Source organism: Marmota monax, unplaced genomic scaffold (assembly GCF_021218885.2).
Source record: "Marmota monax isolate L192 unplaced genomic scaffold, Marmota_monax_Labrador192_F-V1.1 WCK01_AAM20220418_F8-fsc00051, whole genome shotgun sequence".
Lineage (NCBI taxonomy): Eukaryota > Metazoa > Chordata > Mammalia > Rodentia > Sciuridae > Marmota > Marmota monax.
In genome coordinates, this window is record NW_026695202.1 from 10,924,559 (window position 1) to 10,945,487 (window position 20,929).

Genomic DNA, 20,929 nt, shown 5'->3' on the forward strand with positions numbered 1-20,929 from the left:
ACATGACCGATCCTCTGAGGGTGTTCTAATCAAGGAGGATGCTTTCCTGAGCACGGAGGATCGGGTTGAAATATCTGATCTACAGCCAGCAACACCCTCACAGTGGGCCATTTCCCAGTCACAGCGGGGTGTGGATGGAGCCGTCCAGCTGCTGTGACTGAGGGTGGTCGCTTGCCTTTCCTCCAACCACACCTCTCATTTATTCACTCAACAGGGTTTGTTGAGGGCCCACTGTGTGCCAGACATGCTCCAGGCTCTGGGGACAGAGTAGTGAACTAGTAAGTCCACCCGGAATTTTTTTTTTAAATTTTCTTGGTTGTGGGGAGAAGCACACATGTGGTGACCAGACGTGGACATTAGCCATGCAGATAATCAAGCAGGGTAGGAAAGCGGAGTGGGTCTGAGGCTGGGGGCCATGCCCTGGGCCGGGCAGCCTCTCAGAAGGGCTATTTGTGTGGAGGCCCAGCCGGGAGGGCAGCCGGGAGCAGGCTGAGGAAGGAGGAATGGAGACTTCTCCACAGTCCCACAGGAACCTTGGCTGAACTGGGGCTGCGACCAGGATTACTGCAGATGTTGGGGTTCGGGGTTCCTGGCTGACGCCTTAACTGTGGAAACACCAGATACAGTGTCCACAGAGGGTCTGGGCGGGTCCTCTGGGCCTGCTTCCGTGGCTTTGCCCGCCATGTCTCCTCCATCGTGGACAGCACGCTTGCCTGGGGCTCACGCCTACTGCACTTCATAAGCAGGAAATGTTCATTATGTTATTTTATGGAGGTGGCAAATGCTGAGCCTCCAAAGAAGGTGACAGCTCCATGCTCTGGTTGAGAGAAGGGACGGTGGGCTTTGGGCTGGGACAGGAAGGCTTGTCAGGGCAAGGTATTAGTATTTGAGGGCAGGTGCAAGGGGCAGAAAACCCAAAGTAAAGAGTAGCTCACACAGGAATGTCTTTCTTTCTGTAATAGCTCCTGAGCCGTGCAGTCCAGGTGGGAGCTGAGACTCCCCCCCTCCCTCCTCGGCATTTGGCTTTGACCTCATGGGTCAAGGTCACTGCTTATGCACCAAACATCACAACTGAATCACAGCTAACAGTGCAGATCTGAAGAACAGAAAGTCTTTTTCCCAGAAGAGGTTTCTAGAAGAATGCCATTTTAGCCTGATGATTGACCACCAGGCCCCTAGAAGGCCCATAGACTTGACATGGCTGCCGCCTGGGAACGCACACCAACAGGGAGAGAAGCAGACATAGATGCCTGGGAAGCTCCGTAGCCAGGGGTGGGCGGCCCAGCTGCAGGGTCCCAGGCTCACAGGTCTCCCGCCCTAGCCATCCCTGCCCAACTGTCTCCTCCTCCCGACCAGAGCCTTTTCTGCTGCCTGGGAACCCAGAACTCTGGTTGCTTAGGGCAGAGGAAAGGGTCCTGCAGACATGAGCGCAGGGCGGGAACCCCAGGATGGACTCTGGGGAGCATTCCAAAAGGAGAGCAAATGAATGAATCCATGGACCAACCAATGTCAGGGAGCCCCAATGTTATTCAGTAAACATCAGCCACGTGGCCTCTGAGAGTCCTCTTACACACTCTCCGTGACAGGGAGCTCACTACTTCCAGGAGCAAGATGGCTTCAGTTTTAGATTGTCAGCTTCAGGGTAGACAGCACGTGGGACTGGAACACATTCAGCATCTTTCCGTGTGCTGTTCCCGACTTCAGGAGCAAGGGGAAGCACGGGGGCCTGGGCGCAGCTCAGGGGCAGCGTGGGGAGGCCCTGGCTTGCACCCCAGCACGAAAAAATAATCAAACCAATGAAAAAGAGAAGGCCAGGAGCTGGGGGCTGGCGCTTGGGGACGGCCAGTCTCCTCCCCTCACGTTTCTGGGGAGGTTGTGGCCAGGTGGCGCTGTGCCTTGCCACACCTTGCCGGGGAGAAGCTCAGTTGTGCTTCCTCCTCCAGCCTCCCCGACTGCGCCCTGCAGCCCATCTCCCGGGCAGGGTCAAGGTCAGGGTCAGGGTCTGAGCCTCGGGCCTCCCGAGCCACGGCGGGAGCGCGCGCCCGGGCTGCAGCTGCGATCGCGAGCCTGGGGCGCAAGCTGCGGCCACCTTCTGCCAACGCCGAAATGTTGACTGTCTCGCGCGATGCGACGCCAGCACAGACCGCCAGAGAAGTCGCTGGGTTTTCGTTTTGTGGTTATTTTTTTTTTACAACTTTAAATACGGAATATAAATAAATTTTACATTTAAAAAATAAAAGGAAAGCCCCCAAAAATATAATCACCGACTTTACAAACTGAAGGAAGCAGGCTGGGGGTGCGGTGGGAGGCAGGGGAGGGAGCGCACCCCCCCGCCAGGGCCTCCAGGTGCATCTCAAAGGGAGGGGACAGCGGGGACAGCAGAGCCCAGGCCTCTGTGTTACCATACCATGGGCTCACTCCTGTCTGACTACTCCAAGCCACAGCTTGGGTCAGAACAGGGCCAGTCCACACAGAGCCTGTGTGTGAATTAGAGACAGGATTCTTTTCCTCGGATGCTTGACCTACATCTTCCAGAAACTGTCATAATAAATAGACAAATCGGCTATATCTAGGGTGTGCAGAATGCTCCCTTGCATGCAGTGCCCTTGTGCAGTACACACCCTGAACAATCTTAAATGGCAGTCTTGGCTGGGTTGGAATAAGATGGGCAGGTCTCCTGCTGCCCTGGCCCCTGGCCTTCTGCGTTGGAGAAGAGTGATTGGGGTCATTTGGGGCCTCAATCAGGGGTCCAAGAACCCCTTGGTAGAACAGACTGAAGGGCCAGGACAAGAGGAACACCCAGGGTGGAGGTAGAGAGATGAAACAGAAGAAGTGAATTGGGCGGCACTGGGGGAGGGGCGACACGGGAAGAGCAGGGGACGCTCAGGTTGCTGTCTAGGCCCACCTGAGGAGTGAGCCTCATTTAACCTGCCAGAGGGCGCTCAGTCACCTGCCCAGGAGTCCCCGTCTTTGGAGATTCATACATATAAAGAGAAAGGAAGCCACTGTGAGCAGAGGAGGCCCGGAGGGGAGAGGGCGGCAGTTCTCCAGTCTGTGCCCCTGACGAGTGGTCCTGGCCACAGGAGTTGGAGAGATCCAGGTCACCTAGAGGTGTCTCCGGGAGCTGGCCCGGGGTCCAGGGACCGGGTCCTGAGGGCCACAGGCGGAGTTCCTCGGGCCAGTCCACAGCACTGGGCAGGGGTGGGCCACGCTTGGGGTGGGGTGGGAGACCCTGTCCCCTTCTGTCTCTCGCACTCCTGTCCCAGGTCCTTGGGGCCGGGGAGGGAGCAGCAGTGACTTGGCCCTGGTTTCCTTCTGGAGCTGCTGGGCAGGGCGCCGCTGGGATGAGGGTGGACGGACATGTGGAGGGCGGGGGCAGCACCATTGGCCGTCCGCATCAGGCATCGAGACAGACGGACGAGGGGGACGACATTATCACTCCAAGGACCCCATGGGGGCAATACAGCAAATACCATGTTAAATAACCCTGCGGGCCAAGCAGAGGGACATGGGTCAGAGACAGCCAGGGTCCACCCTGCTCTTGGCAAGGCCAGAGGACCAGCATCAACCCCAATCCCAGCAGCCCTCAAGGCCGGGAAACGGGGGCCGGTGGGGGGACTCGAGGTCTAGACTGTCCTCTCTCCGGAGGACAGCTGGAGCCTCCAAAGTCCTCCACCCTGCGCCCTGTGGACGAGCCACTGGTGACAGCACAGAGGAGGGCGAGCCTTCAGGGTGCTCTGGAGGGACAAGGCCTCCCCAGGTCCACCCGCCCGCCCCGGCCAGCGAGCAGGAACGCCCCGGGCCTGGCCTCACCTGCCCACACTCCTGCCGATGCCCCTAGGCCCCGAGGGTCTCCTTCAGCGCCATCTTGTCATGTGTGTGCTTGAATTTCCGGTGCTTCCCCTTCGGGGGCCGGCGGACTCGCACTGTCCGAATGGTCACCCGAGTTTGGGGTGTCCTGGCTGCTCAAGAGAAGGGAAGAGCAATGAGCACGGCCATCGGGGGGTCTGCCCTCTCCACCAGGTGGTCCTCTGGGTGGAGGGAGGGACAGGAGACGCCATGGGGACAGGCATCCCGGGGTCCGGTCCCAGCCCCACTGGTCCCCAGCTGAAGAGGCCCGGGGACCATCATTGAGCCTCTCCCTGCCTCATCTCCATCTGTGAAATGGGGGCACGAGACGGGCCACCTCGAGCACCAGAGGGGGGAATAAGTGACAGTCCTGCAAAGCTCTCTGCACACTCCCCAAGGAGGGAGGGCTCAATGTGGCGCCCGCCCGCCCGCCCGCCCGGGGCTGGGCCTGTCGTCACCAGCCCCTTATCCCGAGAGGCCGTGGGGGTGCTGGGCCAGAGTTCAGGCTGGGGCTCAGGCCCCAGGGTCCAGATCCAGCTGCGGCCTAGTGTGTGCTCAGCCTCTGGACCTCAGAGCCACGTCCTGGAGACAGCAGCCCTGCCGCCCAGGCTTATATTCATGCCACAGTCTTAACGTGAAGGAGATACAGCCCAGAGAACCCAGACCTCTAGTGTCCAAGAAGGTTCGCTACCTGACAAGGCAGCTGGTGGCCAGGGCAGACCTCTAGGAGGAGGCTTCTGAGCTGAGACCCAATCGAAGGGAAGGAGCTGGGCTCCTGAAGAGCCGGGGGAAGTGCTGGGACTCCAGCACTAGCATGAGCAAAGGCCCTGAGGCAGGAAGCTACCCAACCACTTGAAGGTACCAGCCCTGCTAGGGTGAACAGTACTGGATACTGGCAAGGCCAGAGGACCAGCTAGGGCCTACCTCCTCATGTAGGGCCTTTCAGGCTGGGAGGAATCTAGATTGTTCACCAGGACAATGGTGCCTGATCTGATTTCCACGATAAAGAGGCACGGGCTCCCAGCTGCTGCAGGGGAGGCAGGCTACACCTGCAGACTGGGAGCAGGCCCTGGGAGGGTGGGTACCTCGCTGCTCCTGGGAACCCGCGGGGCTCCGGGTCACAGGCCGTGCAGACACCACCGTCTCACACTTGCAGGCCAGGTGGTCCTCCAGGGTCACCGTGGCCTTCTTAAAGGTTGGCTTCTTCCGCACGATCTCGATCTTTCTCACCTGGAGGACAGAATCAGATCAGCCCTGGAGCCCGCGAATGCGGGTGCCAGGGAGTCGCACGGCCGGCTGTTCCCACCTGTCCCTGGAGCCCAGCTTTCCTCGAAAGCCCAGAGAGGAACCTGCAGGACCCATGTTTTGGCCTGAACAATGGCAGGGACTTGCCCTCTGCCCCTGGGAGCTTTTCCATCAAAACAAGCCCTGTGGCCGGCCTCAGCCCCTGGTCCCCCAGAGAGGGAGAAAGGCATTTCCGGGCTGTCCTCAGTCCTGGGGCACCGGCCAAGGCCAGGGCTGGCAGAGGCAGGAGATGGTCATCTGGAAGGAAGCAGGGTGGGGGTGGGGGGGGGTGGTTAGGGGAGGGAGGCGGGAAGGGGGAGGGCGGCAGGCAGGTGTGTGTCCAGAGCTGGAAGGGCTGAGGACGGGAGACACCGTGGCAGCTGTGGGTGGAGCATGACATTCCTAATCTCGGGCACTGGGCCCAGGCCAGGATGGCAGGGACTGGGCATAGGCCACGGGGTAGCCCAGGGAAGGGGGTGTGGCCAGGCAGAGCCAGCACCTGGCCGTGGTGAACACCTGGCAGGTGCACTGGGGAGGCCTGACCAGGGGTGCAGAGCCTGTCCACACCCATCAGAAGGCTGGTGAGGCTCCTGGGCCCTGCCCTGCCCAGCCTGAGGCCAGAGCCCTCTGGGACAGTGGATTCTGCACACTGCTTGGGACCAGTGTCTGTCACCTGGGGTGTTTTCTCACCCTCCCTGTTAAAGACACAGCCTGGCGAAGGGATAAGAGAAGTAGTCAGAGCGCAGGACCCTTGCCTGAGCCTTTCTGAGACCCCTGAAAAGGGGAATCGTATCAAATGTTTGTGGAATGTCTCTGAGGGACATCATGAGATTTTATAAAGTAGGAGGCAGCGTCCATTTCTTCACGTCCCACGAGCAGCCCTGCTGGGGCTCAGGCCTGGGCACATGGGTCCTGACACTGCTCCGTGCTCCTCTGGGCCCCGGACGGGGAGGCGGCTGGATGGGACGCACCTGCACGGGCCGCAGCTGCACCTGCGCAGGCCGGCAGCGCACGTTGCGGCTGTTGCAACAGCCCGAGCAGCGCTGCACCTCCACGCACGGCGGCCACACCAGGAAGTTGGCGTTGGTGCGGTCCAGCAGGCGCCGCGAGATCTCAAACACCTCGGTGCGCGTCTTGCACTCGGCGATCATGGCTGGCTCTGCCGCCGCCAGGGGCCCTGCGGGGAGGGGAGCTGCATCAGGAGGCTCCTGCCTGAGCCCCTGCCCCGCTGGAGAGCGGGCAGCGCCCCCAGCTGCCCTCCTGGGACCTGGGTGCTTGTCCCACCTCCTTCAAGCCCAGGGGAGGCTGTGGCCCTGGCGATTGCCAGGTGAGGGTGGGGACTTGGTGGGTGGAGCTGCTCAGATCGCCTCTGGCCAGCGCTGGCCAATGCCGGGGCTACTGTGGTTTTTCACCGACAAAGAAACTGAAGCTCCGAGCACTAACCCACCCGATGCCACAGATGGCGGGTAGTGTGCCCGTGCCCAACTCTGCCAGCCCAGACACATCTACAGTGTTTTGGAGTCTGCAAGTGGGCAAAGGGCCTCAGGGTGAGTGCTGGCCTCGCCTGGGAAGGCTTCTCCAGGGCTGCTGACCTACTGTCTCCTTGTGGCCTCGGCTAAGGAGCAGGAGGCAGTCCTGGGCCCTACAGCTTCAGGCCACAGCCTGGAGCACCGTGGCAGAGATGTGCGGCCCACAGAGTGCAAGGGACAGCAGCTGGTTGGGACCCCGGCCCTACGCGTCCAAGCGTGACCTCACCTACTTTTGAACCCTCTCTGGGCCTCTGTTTCCAACTCTATTAAATGGGGACAATTGCATCTACCTCTAGGGTTGAAGTAAGGAAAAATGAGTGTTAAAGTGCCCAATTCAGGAACAGTGTGGGGACAGAGGGCCTGGTAACTCCAGGGTCACGCTCTCCCAGCCCCACTCAGCCCCGAGGACGGGGGCAGGGTGTGGAGACAACCCCTGGCACGCTGGCTGGCTGTGTGCCCTGGTTCTTCTTCCCTGGCTCCCACGCTGTGAGGGGACGCTGTGGGGACCCTCGGTCTTACCCAGGCTCCTCCTCCCACGAGAAGAGCTCTCTGGCTCGCCTCCGGGGTGAGTCCGGGTCATGTTGAGGTCCAGCTCAGCCCCATCGTCATCTGCAGGGAAGTGGACATGCTGTTGAGCACGGCTGCCACCCAGCACAGGCAGGAGCTCCGGACACCCGGCCGGCCCCCACTCCATCGGGCAGGGCCCTCCGCCCTCTGTGAGCCCAGGGCCCGGGCTGGGATGAGGGGGGCCCGGCAGAGCCCTAGGCGGCCATGAGGCTGGTGTGGTGGAGGGTCCGCCTGCATCTCCAGGGGACTCCAGCCCCACTCCGGTCCTTCAGCCACATTTTTGGCCAGAACCCATGTCAATGGAGTTAAAAATAATCCTTCCCTCTGCTACTGTGAGCAGCCTGCAGGCTGCGGACCCGCGCCCTGGAGGCCAGCTCCCAGTGCCCCTCCGCCCAGCGTTCCCACAGGAAGTGCAGGATGAAGAAATTCCCAGAATCCCCGGGGGGCAGCCAGCCCTGAGCACAGCCCCTCTGGAGCCGGAGCGAGGGGCTGGAGAGGGTGGGGTGGGAGCTGGTGGCAGGGAAAGGGGGGCAGGGGGCGGGGTCCACTAGGGAGGAGCTGGGCCACGTGCCCTTGCCAGGTCGCGCCTCACCCCTCATCCTGCCCGCCCTTGTCCTCCCAGCGTGGCCGCTATTCCTGTGGTCACTGACTACCTCGCCCCTCTGCCAGGGCTGGGCCGCTGCCATCTCTGCCAGCGGCACTCCTCAGAGACACTGTGCCCCTCTAGAGAGGGTGGTAGAGCCGGCTACTGGGAATGGCGGGTGGGGAAGAGTCGTGAGCTCAACCCTGAAGCTCGCTCATGAGCCAGCAAACCAACAAAGGGGTGCTGGGGACCAGTCCCGCCGCCTGCAACTCAGTCTCCCTGCCCACTGGCCCCGTCAGGACAAAGGCCCTGCTGACTGCACCCGCAGTCCAGGGTCCCAGGCTTGGAGGGGACAGTCCTGCAGGGAGCCTTGACTGGCCAGCTTCCCACCAGCCGTCTGTCTGTCCCTCTCCCTGCCTTCCTCTCCCTCTGCCATCTCTGGAATGTCCTGGTGGGGAGGAGGCGACTGGAAGATGTGCTTTGTGGAAATGTTAAGTTGATTAGGAAAAAAATAGCCACATGGCTGCCTCGGGACAGTCCTGCCATTGAAAACCTCTGTCCAAGATCCGACCCCACGGGGTGTGGAGGGGCTGGGGGGAGGCCTTGGAAAGCAACTGCACAAAGGCTAAATTTGGAAGTTGCCCCATTGTGTGGCCAGGGCTGGCCAGCCGGGCACGGGCGGGGCTGTGGGAGACTCGGGTGGGGGCCTGGGAACAATAGGTGGCCCAGCTGGGCCCCTCCAGCGGCCGCTGCCCCCCAGCCCCCCAGCCCCGGCGGATTGAAAGGGCCCGGGAATGCTTTTGAGAGGGCGCCAGGGGCCCAACGGGGCGAGGAGACAAAGGCAGGAAGTGCTGTTCCCCCGCAGATAGCTAGCGCCGGGCAGGGATCACAAAGTGACAGAGACGGGACCCCAGGGGGAAGGGTACCCGGGGGTGCAGGCGGGGTGCCGGCCAGGGCTCCAGGGACCAGGCCAGAGGTTAGAATAGAATGGAATTCGCCCTGAAGACCGCGTTATAAATACACCCGCCCCGCCCCGCGCCACGTGCGTGCGCGCCAGGGAGCACGTGCCCGGCCCGGGCGCGCTCTCGGCACGGGCAGGGCGGGCACGCGGGCAGGGCGGGCACGCGCGGGGCTGCCGCTGGCTGGCCTGGGCCAGGTGTCCCCGGGAGACCTTGAAGGCCTGGACCCGGGCCAGGGGGCAGGGCGATGGCTCCCCGGCACCGCCCTCCCGGCGGGTCCACACCTGGAGACACTCAGCACCGCCCCGGGCTCCCCAGCCACATGTGGGCGCTTCTCTGCCACACCCCACATCCAGGTACCAACCTGTGTGCCCTCGGTCTGCCGAGGCGGGTGTGGCGGGGCCCTCCCTGGAAGGCAGGAGGGCTGCAGGGGCCCCAGGTCTCTGGGTACCTCCCAGCTCCCCCACAGAGGCCAGGGCATGACAGAGGCCAGGACATGACAGAGGCCAGGGGCCAGGGCACGGGAGGAGGATGCGATTTACCTACGGAGTCACTGTGCAGCAGGTGCTGGAGGTCCTCGAAGGAGCGGATGGAGCGGTCACTCAGCATCTCATAGAGTTCCTCAGGAATGGGGTCCCCCTGCCAGGCAGACACGGGGACTGAGCAGCCTGGTAGGGGTGTTCCCCACTCTCCAGCACTGGCCTCCCCTGTGGAAGGTTCTGGCAGGGTCCCATCATGAAAAAGTGAACAGTGAAGCTGGGCCAGACAGGACCCAGGGGGACAACCAGGAACACCAAGGCCTTGGGACTGGAACCTCTGAAATGCAGCTCAGATGTGACACCCCAGCCCGCTTCCAGCTGCCTGTTCAACTTCTCCCCTCAGACCACAGGTTCCGGGAAGGCTCTGGCAATCAGAATTCTCTCTGCTTCTCTCTCCACACCTGACCGCTGAGGACAGCCGGCACAGATCACAGGTGACCTAATGACCCTATTTTACAGATGCGAAGACAGAGGCTCCACGGGGATCATCCTCTGCCCGTCATCCTATTATCAGCAGGAACCGTACCCAACCGTGTCCCGTCCTTGGGACAGCAGAGCCTGTCCTCCAGCCTCTGGGTACGAGAGGCGTTTAATAAATGCTGGTAGCGCTGGATGGTCTCAGGAGGCCACCTGTTCAGGTCTCGTGTGAAAGAGGAGAGAGGGAATCCTCAGACTGGGGGGGGGGGAGAGACCTGCAGCTGCCCCAGGCCCCACCAATGTCTATTTTTAGGCCGCCCCTGGCCTGTCACCAAACACACTTGAAACTTAACAAGCACTTTAGCAGGGCCTCAGTCCTGCGGAGCCCAGCTTCCTCCAGGGAAACCACAGATCCCCCAACAACACGAGAGGTCACCGCCACATCCCCGTGGTCCCAGGAGACCCAAGGGCCCGATGCCAAAGAGGTGAGGAGCAGAAAAGTCTGAGAGGCAGAGTCTGCTCCACCCACCAGTCAAGGGGAGCAGCAAATGTGATCACCGCGTGTGCGTGTGCGTGTGCATGTGTGAGTGACCTGGCCACACGTGCATGTAGGACCGTGTGGCCTGGGGAAAAGCCCTGAGAGAGGGCAGCAGACTGGCCGTGTGTTCAGCCTCGGTCTTCTGGGCTGAGCAGGGAGGAAGCCCTGCCCCGCTGGGGTGAGATCTGAAGGTGGGCACGGGGCAGGAGGGGGCAGAGAGGCTGCCCCTGCACCGCCTGAATGGGAAGGGGGTCATCTCAGCCCCCAGGCACCCCGCCTGGAAAGCTGTGTTTTCTCCACGTTTGTGGGGACCCAGGGGTGGTGACATGCACCCACAGGATTGCTCAAGCCCAAGAGTTCAAGACCAGCCTGGCACCAGGCCAAGATCTGGTCTCAAGGAAAAACAAGCTTTAGGGGCCTTGACACTTGTGGTGGTGTCAGGGACACCCCTCCAGGGCACAGCGGTGTCCTGCTCTGGCCCCCATGTTGACTGGAAGCTAGGAGACTTGGATGGGGAGTGTGATCCCTGCGAATGTCCCTGCAGCCCAACTGCAAGAGTGAGTCTACACTGCACTGTTTTCCAAATGTCCGAAAGTATCCAACCCACTAGCAGAGGCAGGTGGGTGGTCTCCAGGGAAGGAAGCTCCTCTGAGTTTGGTCAAACCCCAAACTGACAGTCTGGACCGCTGGATTACATGCCCCATGCTGCTATCTACTGCTGTGTGACCTCGGACTGGTCACTGCCCCTTTCTGGTCCTAGTTCTCATCTGTGGATCAAAGCAGTTGAAAAATATTCGACTTGATTCTAATGCTGCCTGGAGGCAACAGGAGGAGCAGAAGAAAGCCAAAGTGGGGGTACCCTGCCAGGCCTCCCAGGCTCCCTCGGTGTGGAGAACGAGAAGTATTTGTCGAGTAATCATTCAATAACCTTCCAGGAAGGGGCCCAAAGGCTTGTACTCCAGCCAAGGTCTCCTTGCCCACTGGAGAGCTGGCCATAGCTGGTAGCCTGGCAGAGCAGGCAGACCCCCCCAGCAGGCCTAGGGGACGGATGCCCCCAGCCCAGACCTCTAAGGCTGGGGCGGGGACAGCACAAGACAGACTGCAGAGGCAGGAGTACCGTGCATACAGCAGGCACTCAATAAATACTGGTATAATGCACCAAGGACTCTCTCCCCTCCTCCCTGGGGTCCTCTCCAATATGATTTTCCCGCCTCCTCCTCCAGAGGGCCACTGGGATCCTCTTCCCCAACCCCAAACAAGTCCCCCCTCCAGGCGCGAGGCCTTTCCTACTTGTGCTTCTGCTAATCTGGCCACTAGACACCCAGGGCTCCCAATGAAGCCCCGGTGTGGCAGCAGTGACACAGCTAACAGTTGTCACCTGCTGACCATGAACCATAAGCTCCCCATGAGCAAGATGCTGGTCAAGCCACCAGTCCCAAGAGGCCAGCAGCACTTCTACCCCATCTTCCAGATGGGAAAACAGAGGCAGGCCCCGGTCTAAGGACAGTGAAGCACAGCCGGGTCCTCCCCAGGCCCAGCACGCCCACCCTCTCCCAGCCCACCAGGGGAGTCCAGGTGTCCCTGCTCTCTGTTGATGCCCCAGGGCCTCAGCATGGCTGAGGTCCCCATTGGCTCTTTACCCCTGTGGCACAACAGTGGTATTTCCATCGCAGTGACTGGACTCCCGGGGGACACTGGCACAGCTGAGGGCGTTCTGTGGTCCCGAGCAGGGGAGGGCTGCTGGTGTCTAGTAGGGCTAGGCCGGGAGGCTGCCTAGCACCCCACCGTGCACAGGACGTCCCCACACGATACAGCAATACTGACCCCAAGTGTGCAGAGGCTGAAAGACCCCACAGCAGAGGGGAGAGGGACTTCCCAAGCCAGGGCATCCTGGATCCAGGGAGCAGGTCTTTTAACTCTCAAAAACCTCAATTAGCAGGGCGCAGTGGCACAAGCAGGGCACGGTGGCACACGCTTGTAATCCCAGAGACTCAGGAGGCTGAGGCAGGAGGCTCTGAAGTTCAGGGCCTGCCTGGGAAACTGAGACCCTGTCTCAAAATTAAAAAATAATGACAACATCAACAAGGGCTGGGGATGTAGATCAGTGGTAGAGCAACGGTGGGTTCAGTCCCCAGCATAGCTCCCCTCAAAACCAGCCCCAACAACAACAAAAACCTTGGCTTCTTCGTCTTAGACGGACTAAGGAAATCTCGCCCGGGCCGTAAATGCAGAGCAGCCAGCAAATAGCCAGTACTTAATGAGGGTCATTGTCAGAATGGCTCCTTCGAGGGCAGCTGCAAGTGGCACATGTGCCCTGGGCCAGCAGCACAGGACAGTTTCAAGAGGACAATGAGTGGGTGGAGAGCTGCCCGTGGGAGAGCGACTGCATGATCCCCTGCGTTGGGCCACAGGAAATGGCACCGCAGCCCCACACTGACACCACCTGGTGCTGTGGGGGCTGGCAGGTCCCTTCCGGGACTGAGGGTGGATGAGGGGTAGGGACAGTCAGCCTGTGGTCAGCTCCAGGATGTGCTGCCCTGACTTCAGGGACACCTGTCTGGAGTCAGGCCACTCTGGGTGTGGGAGGACGAGCTGCCCGGAGCCTGGCTTTCCTGGCCCCAGGTTCTGGAGGCCCCCAGGTGGGTGCCGCCCCACCCCCTAGACAGGAGAAGAGGCCTGGCCCCTGCAGAAGCTGCCCCAGATCTCAGGCCTGAGGCTCTGGCAGGGCGAGGGTGTGGCCAGGACGTGGCTGGGGCAAAGCCAGCCCCGGGAGCCAAGGCAAACAGCCTCCTCCCCGCCCTGCCCCCAAAGCCAGCTGCCAGAGGTAGGAGGGCACCCAAGAGCTGAGGCCAGGTGAGTTACCTGCTCCCAGCAGACTGGCAGATCAAAAGGGCTCGAACCCCACCCTCCGCCTGGGCACACGCAGACACACTCTCCGGCAGGCCCTGGGCCCGGCAACCAGGGGCGCTGACCTTGGCCAGCAGAGGCAGAGGCCCACTAGGCTCCGCGTGCCCGCTGGTCGGGAGCCCCAGCCTGATCTAGATGGGATGCGGAGCCAGGCCCTGTGGGGAACCCTGGCCAGGCAGACCACAGATGCCCTCTCCACCAGCTTCTCCCTCCCTCACTTCACTTCCTGTGGCTCCCGGGACCCTCCCTCCTGCTCGGCCTCCCGGCCTCTTGCTGCAGCAAGAGAAAATGTCAAAGCAGGAAGAGAAGAGAGAGGGCCTGTCCAGCGATGGGCAACCATCACCGCCATCACTGCTGCCACCCCGAGAGCAATTTCGCTGCTCCCTGGGAGCTGAGTGAACCCAACCTTCTTGTTGCTCTTTTTTTTTAAGCTGGTGGAAACTGAGGCCCCGCTAGAGACACATAGAACACCTGATGGTCCTTCCCCTCTGTCCTTTCCTATCCTGACAAGACAGAAGAGAAACAGACACCTGTTTCTCAGGGTAGGGTGGGAGGTGGTCTTGAAAGCCCGATGACTTTTCCTCCCGGCCTGGCCAGAGAACAGTGTGCCATGAGGGCCACCCTGGGGGGCGAGGGTGGAAGGAGGGGTGTTTCTAAAGCTGGCCTGGACCCCGCCCCGCCCTACCATTCACTGTCCTTTCCACTTATTTCCCAGTTGTCCACCAAGTACCAGGGACCGTGTGGTCAAGACAAAAGCCCCAGAGTGTAGTTTGCACTCCGGTGGGAAAACCGAAAACAAACAGCTGAATACCCAGAAAAACGAAAATAGTCGTCATAGAAGGAGCATCTGGAAGAGAGGAGGGGAAGATTTTGCCAAGGACTTCTAGAAAACACCTCAACCCCCCCCCACCCACTTCCTGGCTCTTGCACCTGAGCCTCCAAATCCTGTCTGACCTGGATTGCACACCTCCAGGTCTTTGGGGGGGGGGTGTGCAGAAAAAGCTGGTTTCCGCCCCCTAAGGCTGGCAAAGGGGGAGGCAGCCAGGGGGTGAGAGGAGGGCCCCCCCACCCCTTCCCAGCAGAAGGGTGCTGAGGCTGCTGAGGCGCAGGCATCACATGACAGGGGCAGTCTACCTTGCCGGAAGCCAGCTCAGCTGATGGAGAGGGGACCTCAGAGGCCTCTGCAGACTCTGGGCCCCCATCCCCCTTCCCAGCTGCAGAAGCATCCCTGCGACATGCCCTAGGACAGGGCCACCTCCCGCAGCCAGCCCTCCCTGAGTCTCCCTACACTGGCAAATCACTCTGAACTGGTCCCGAAGTGAATAGGTCCCCTTCCCATCCAGGTCTCCTCCGCAGCGGCAGGAGAGCTTTCACAAACTGCAAAACACACACAATTGTGGGTCCTGTATTCCTGTGTTCGAGGACACTGACTAAAGTCAGGAAGGGACGTGTCTGAGCCTCTGCCCCAGGCACATACTCAAGGAGTTGAAGAGGTGGTGCTGGAGGAAGCTGGAAATGGCCAGGGGAGGCCGCGGGAAACCTCCTCCAACTGGTAGCCAGACTCTGCAGACCAGCCGGAATCTGCAGGGCAACAGCCCAGGATAGGAACCCATTGGTGGTGGCCCCGGGGCCCTCCTATCTTGGAGGTTCCCATCAGGCTTATATGAAAAGAGAAATGCACTAGACATCCCTGCTGGCTTCAGTCACATCAGCGCCATTTACGGTCACATGGGGGTGGCTGAGAAAAGCACAGAGGAGTAAGGTTTGAGGGGCGCCAAACTGAACTGACCAGGCAAAAAAAAGGTGGGGGTTGCTATGGAGTCCAGATCCAATGGAGGCTTCCGTCGCCCGCCGAGGACCCCAGGAAGGAAATGGGGTCATTGCAGAGGCGGTGAGGTGCCAGGGCCCGTGGTGGACCCACCTGTTGCGCGGGGGCGGGCACCTGGCACTGGGTGTACGGAGCCGTGCGTTCCTGTGTACGTGCGTGGGTGTGCGCGCACGTGTACTCAAGCCGCGTGTGCAGGGGCCGTGCGTGCGTTTGTGTGTGGTGCGCGCGCGTGTGTGTCCCGAGTGTGCACGGGCGTGGCAGCGGCGGGCGCGCGACCTGGCCGCGGTAGTGCGTGCCCGCCGCCGGAGCGCAGCATCGCCTCCGGCCAGGAGTGTGCATGCGTGGGGTGAGTGAGCGAGTCGGGGGGCCGGGCGGGGTGGGCTGCGGAGAGCAGCCGCGGGGCGCCACCGTTCCCAGGACGCCCTGGCACCGGGCCAGCCCCCCGGTCCCGCGGCGAGGCGGCAGCTGGGGCCGGCCGGCGCCCCCATCCCCAACAGCTGGCCGCGGCCCGGGGGGCTGCGGGAGAGGCGAGGAGGGGACGTCGCGAGAGGCCTGCGGGCGGCCGGGCCGAGCCCCGCGTCCTCCCTCCCGGGTGCGGGCCGCGGGGGGCGGCCGCGGAAGGGCGGGGCCCCAGGTCAGGCGGCCGGCGGCCCTCGAGGAGCCCCGAGAACAAAAGGAGACGGTGACGGCTCCTTCGTGGTCAAAACAACCTGCGCTGGCGGCGGCCCAAGGCCGGGCCGCGGCCTGGAGCCCTCCGCCTTAACCCCTTCGCCGCCGCCGCCTCTAGGCTGCGCCCCGCTGGAGGCCGAAGGGGCTGGGGCTCCCCGGGAGCCGGCGGGGTGCGAGCTGAGGACCGCGGCGGGGCGGGGGCGGGACGGGACCCAGGCTCGCCGCCTCCCGAGTGCCCTCCTCCCTTCCACCTCGCGCCTCCTCCGGCCCCGCCCCCTTTCCCACCTGGATTCCGGCTGGACTTGCCAACTCACTGCTACGTGCGCCTGGCAGGGTGGGGGCACCGATCGAGACCCGGTCGCTCCCGCAGCCGTTTCTACACCCCATCTCCCTTGCAGCTCGGCTTCTGCAGGCGGCGCGTTCCGCACCCTACATGCGGGGGAGAGAGGTGCTTCCTCTCGAAGGGCGCGGGCGCAGGTATGGCGGGGCCTCAGGCACACACCGCCCCGGGGGCTGGATTCCTTACGAGCCCCCAATCTTCTTCCTACGCTACGCGCCCAAGTGCCCCAAACCTACCCTTGCCTGTCTGTCTCCCTGCCTCTCTCCCTATGCCAAGACACAACTGCTCCTGGACAGTTCGAGTGCCAGGCATGCCCTGCGCGGCCCGAAGTGCCCACCCCAACCCAGAGCGTTAGCCAGGGTGGGACCCGAACCCCCGCAAAAGGTCGGCGTGGATGTCACGGGTGTGTAAGCTCGTACCTCCAGGAAGGCTGGGTCCTGGACAGAACCTAAGGCCAGGCTGGAGCGAGCCAACGTGGGCTCGGAAGAACGCCCTGCCTTCTGCACCTCTGGCACACCCCACCCCCTCTTCTCCAGCTGGAAAAGGTCTTTCACTCAGGTTCTGGGGAGGGGGCAGGGCCACACACACCCTCCCTAGAGGCTAACAGACTCAGGGACGTAGATTCCCCCCCATGGAAAGAAAGCCACTGCTGCTCCCTTCCCTTAGAGCCTAGCCCCTCCGGACCTCGCCTTCCAGTCCTCGGGGTCACCCAGCGCCCGGCGCCAGGCTCTTGAGCTGGAAGGGTCCAAAGTTCACTGCAGGGAGAGGAGGGGGCAGCCAGGCGTGGGGGTGGGGACGATGAATGCTGAGAACCAGCCCCAGCCGCCGTCGCAACTCACCTCGGCGCTGACCAGACGCAGGTAGCAGCAGAGAGACAGGAAGAGCGCCCAGCAGCGATTCATGCCGACTCCGGGCCCGGCCCCGCGGGGCCCCGGACGCGTAGACGGAGCGCGCCGCCCCCGCGGCCAGGGCGGGGGGCTGGGCAGGAGGGTGGGTTCGGCTCGGGTCCGCCGCGATCAGGCGCTCAGGCCGCTGCAGCCGCCGCCGCGGCTCACCCGCATGGCCCCCGGGCGCCGCCGCCCCCGGCCCCGGCTCCGTCGCTGGGGGGCTGGGGAGGACCTGGGCACGGGACCAGGGTCCGAGGCCGCTACCTGGGCGGATCCCGAGCCCGCGCGAGCATCCACGGCCAGGGGGCTGCGTCGCGAACCAGCCAAGGCGTCTAGCCGTGTGGGGGCGCGCAGGGGACTCCAACCTCCGAGAGGAAAAGGAACGCGGCAGTCGGTGGCTCGTCTTCCCTCGCCGGCTAAAGGCGTTTTCCTCTGCCCGCTGGCTTAGTTTTTCTGCAACATTTTCTGGAAAGGTCCCCCAAATCAGAAAGCGCAGGGCTGGGCACCTCAAAGCGCGAGTCTTCCAAAAAAAACTTTTTCCAAAGTTGGCTCTGCTGCGGCGGCTCGAGCACCGGGGCAGGGAGAGGTGCAAACTCCCGCCCGGGCCGGGTGGGGGGGGCGGGAGCGTGTGCGCCCTGGCGCGGGGCCCGGGCGGCGGGCACGGCTGCTCCGCGCGCGCGGCGTTCCCGCTGCGCGCTCTGCCGGGCCGGGCCGACAGGTGGACGCGGCGCGAGTCGGTGGGTCGGTCCGCCCGCCGGCTTGCAGCTCTGGGCGTCCTCTGCGGGTTGCGAGCTGCGGCTGCTCCGGCTTTCTCTTTGCAACGAGGCTGGAGGGTGGGATTTTTTTTTTTCCTTTTTGCGCGTGTGTGTATGTGTGTATGTGCGCAAAATATCTCCCAGGGATGAAAGATGGGCGCTGGCGGCCGGAGGGGAACCCTCAGGGAGGCAGCGGGGGAGGCCGCGGGCGCGCGGGGAGGCAGGCGGGCCGCTCCCGGCTGCAGGAGGAGAAGTTGCCACCCTTTCAGCTGTTCCGGCTTTTATAAAGGAGAAGGGAGAGTGGAGAGGTGGGTGGAGACAGCCTTTCCTCTTCTGGCCGGGAGTCAGCGCCAGGAGGGGGCTGGAGCTTGGGGAGGGCCTGGGGTGAAGGCGGGGCTCCTAGGGGTCTCTGATAACCGGGTAGCCCCCCTGCCCATGAATCTGGTCGTGGGGAAAGAAGATCTAGGGGCGACGATCCCCTTCCCCCACCCTCAGCATAGGGACTGCTGACCCGTTAGGAGCCCACGTGGTTAGGGGTGTCTCCAGGGCCCCACGCAGGAGCCCAAGCCCCCTTCGCGACCAGATTGAGCAGCCTGGCACCCGCATTGTGGCTCGGGACTCAGGCTCTGCAGCCTGACAGCCTGGACTCAGATCTGCCCTGGCACTGAGCAGCTGGGTCACCTTGGGCAAGTCACTTCCCTCCTGTGTTCCCCATCTCTGCTCAAAGTGTGGGCAGGGTTATGGTTTGGATTAAATATCAGAAAGGTCCGGAAGCACCCAGCTGAGCTCCAGCCACAGGGTAGCCCTGCAGACCCCACCGCCACTTGGCTGCGAGCTGGGTCTGCGCATCCTCCTCTAGCTGCTGCCTGGCACACAGCGGCTCCGCCAGCTTGGGCGGAATTGGAATTTGTTGAACTGCAAAGTCACACGAACCCTACCACCCTGCCGCATCCTCCGGCTCCACCAGATCCAGCAGTCGCCCTGGTGTTTACTACCTCCCGCAGCCGGGTCCCAGCCCAGGGGCCTCCCGCCCACACCAGCACTCACACAGTTAACGCCCTCCACCCCCAGCGCAGGGAGTGCTGTGTCCCTGCCTTCAGCAGTCACACTGTCACAGTGACAGTCACACTCAACACGCCAAGCCCAGCACACAGCCACAGGCCCACCGCATCTCCCGGCCGCCTGGCTTGAGGGCACCTGCCTCTCATCCACTTGCACAGTCCTGTCACCTGTCCTTTGTACCCAGATGCGACCCCGGTGCCGGCTGCTGCTCACACCTGCACACACCGAGTCTTGCAGCTGCCTCTCTCTGGACCTGCACGGGGCCGGGCGAGCCTAAGGAGGAGTTCCAGAGGGGCCTCTTTACAGATGGCCACAGGCACCCATCCTCCCTGATGGCTGCCTGGCGGCCTGGTGCTGAGGCTGGGAGGTGACCCAGGGCAGGTGGCCAGGCAAGTGTCCCCAGGAGGGTTATTTAGCCTCAGGACCTCAACTGTCTCCTCTGGGAACTGTTCCTATAAGTGGAGGGATTTCAAAGAGGCCTAGTGGCATCTTGGGGCGGTGGCAGTCTGTCATCTTTGTGGTAATGGGTTCTTGGGTATATACTTCTATAGAACTGAAGCAGGCAGTCCTGTGTACCCCGGGACACTGTGCAGAGCGTTTGCCCACCTCGTGGAGTGGTCTGGAGCTCAGATGCAATAGTCCCTGCTCACAGAGACCCTTACCCCGGGGACCCCCGTGCGGACAGGCGGACACATGCATAAGCAGATAAATTAGGGAGGCAAGGTCACAAGCAAGGGGGGAGGGTAATCCCTACACACTTGACTTGATGTTTAAAGATTTAGAGATTAAAAGACAATCTTGACCTTGACCTGTGTTCTCACCTAAAAATGAGAATAGCTTCCATTACTGTTGAGCGGACCCTGTGGGGGGAGTGCTCCTCTGTCCATCTAGCTTCTCAGTGCTTCTGTGAAATTTTACTTCTGTTTTTCAGGTGGGGAAACTGAAGCACAGAGGAGCCAAGCAACTTGTTCAAGGTCACACAACCAGTAAGTGATAGAGGCACAACCTGACCCAGGTGGACCAGCTACCAAGCCCCATGCTTACCAACTAAGCTGAGCTGTTTCCTGGCGGGCGACAACGATGATGAAGACAGTGACAACTTTTGCACGGGGTTCTTGTGAGCATCAAGTGCATTAACACATGTGACACGAGTGAAGCACTGAGAGATACAGTCAGGAAGGAGACCAGTCCTGGTGCTCCGGGACCTCCCCGTCCCCGAGTGAGAGAGAGAGAGACAGACTCCTCCACAATCCAGAAGTGGCAGGACAGGGACCAGCAGAGGCATTGGGAACCACCTGGCACCTGGACCTAAATGCCATTAGGAGCAGAACCCCTTTCCTGCACCTTCTCCTTGCAGACAGGTGGCTCTGGAAAGCACACATCTGCCTCTTCTTCGTGGCACCTCCTCCAGGGAGCCCTCAGGCCCAGTGCTTGCTCTGGGCTCCCCAGTGTGTCCTGTCATGCCCAAGTGTCAGTCTAGCCCTAGACAGTTCAGGGTGAACGAAGGTCACCGCTCCCTGCATGTAGTAGTTGCTCAACTAAATGTTTACTGAAGGAACAAATAAATGAATAAACATCTTGCCTGTTTCTTTCTCTGAATCCTGGCCGCTTTGTAGCGTGAGACTTTAGCCTCAGAACCATGGGGACCTGTGGGCCCCCCTCCCAGGAACACAGTGGAGAATCTGGAGGTATCAGAGCTGGGAAGGCCCCACCCATCTTCCAAATTAGGGCCATCGGGGGATTGTGCCCTCCCGGAGGGAATGGGTCACGGACCTTGAGGTGGGGCCCGCCCGGGCTGGGCTTTCTGGACTGGGCTTCAGGTGCCACTCAAGCCCCCTCGGAGGAAACCACCCTCCACCCCGGGTGGGGCCAGGGAAGGAGGAGGGTTCCACCCCCAGGTCCTGCCCACTAGTCCAGAGGGGTGGGGACCCGTGTGTCCCAGGTCCCTGGGTCTCAGGAGCCTCGTCTGTGCCACGAGAGTTTGCCGTGCCCCACCCGGCAGAGGAGGACGAGGATAAGGGGCCGTCCGCGCCCGGGCTGTGGGTGGCTGCCAGCAGCTCCCAGAGGCACCCCCACCCCCACCCCCACCCCGGCTCCCTGTGGGCAGGGCCTTGGGCTACCTATAAAGCACCTCCTAGCCCTTGCCTGCGTCACCTCACAGTCACCCAGTGAGGGAAGGAGGGCCAGCCCATGCATGCCCACAGAGGGGGAAAGTG

At 62.1% G+C, this 20,929-nt stretch overlaps 1 protein-coding gene across 2 annotated transcripts; it reads right to left on the reverse strand.

The window, feature by feature from the left end:
• Positions 1-1,509: 1,509 nt before the first annotated feature.
• Positions 1,510-16,979, reverse strand: Pdgfb (platelet derived growth factor subunit B). Of its 2 annotated transcripts, none has more exons than XM_046429519.2 (7): positions 16,849-16,979; positions 9,314-9,410; positions 7,182-7,271; positions 6,105-6,310; positions 4,935-5,079; positions 3,814-3,962; positions 1,510-3,487 (listed from the first exon to the last, which is right to left on the reverse strand). In XM_046429519.2, the coding sequence occupies exons 1-6, from the start codon at positions 16,909-16,911 to the stop codon at positions 3,838-3,840; spliced, it is 726 nt and encodes a 241-aa protein (XP_046285475.1). In that variant the 5' UTR covers positions 16,912-16,979; the 3' UTR covers positions 1,510-3,487; positions 3,814-3,837. The 2 variants fall into 2 exon arrangements, with proteins under 2 accessions (XP_046285475.1, XP_058430219.1); XM_058574236.1 differs by lacking the exon at positions 16,849-16,979 and adding an exon at positions 15,955-16,822.
• Between the last annotated feature and the right edge of the window lie 3,950 nt (positions 16,980-20,929).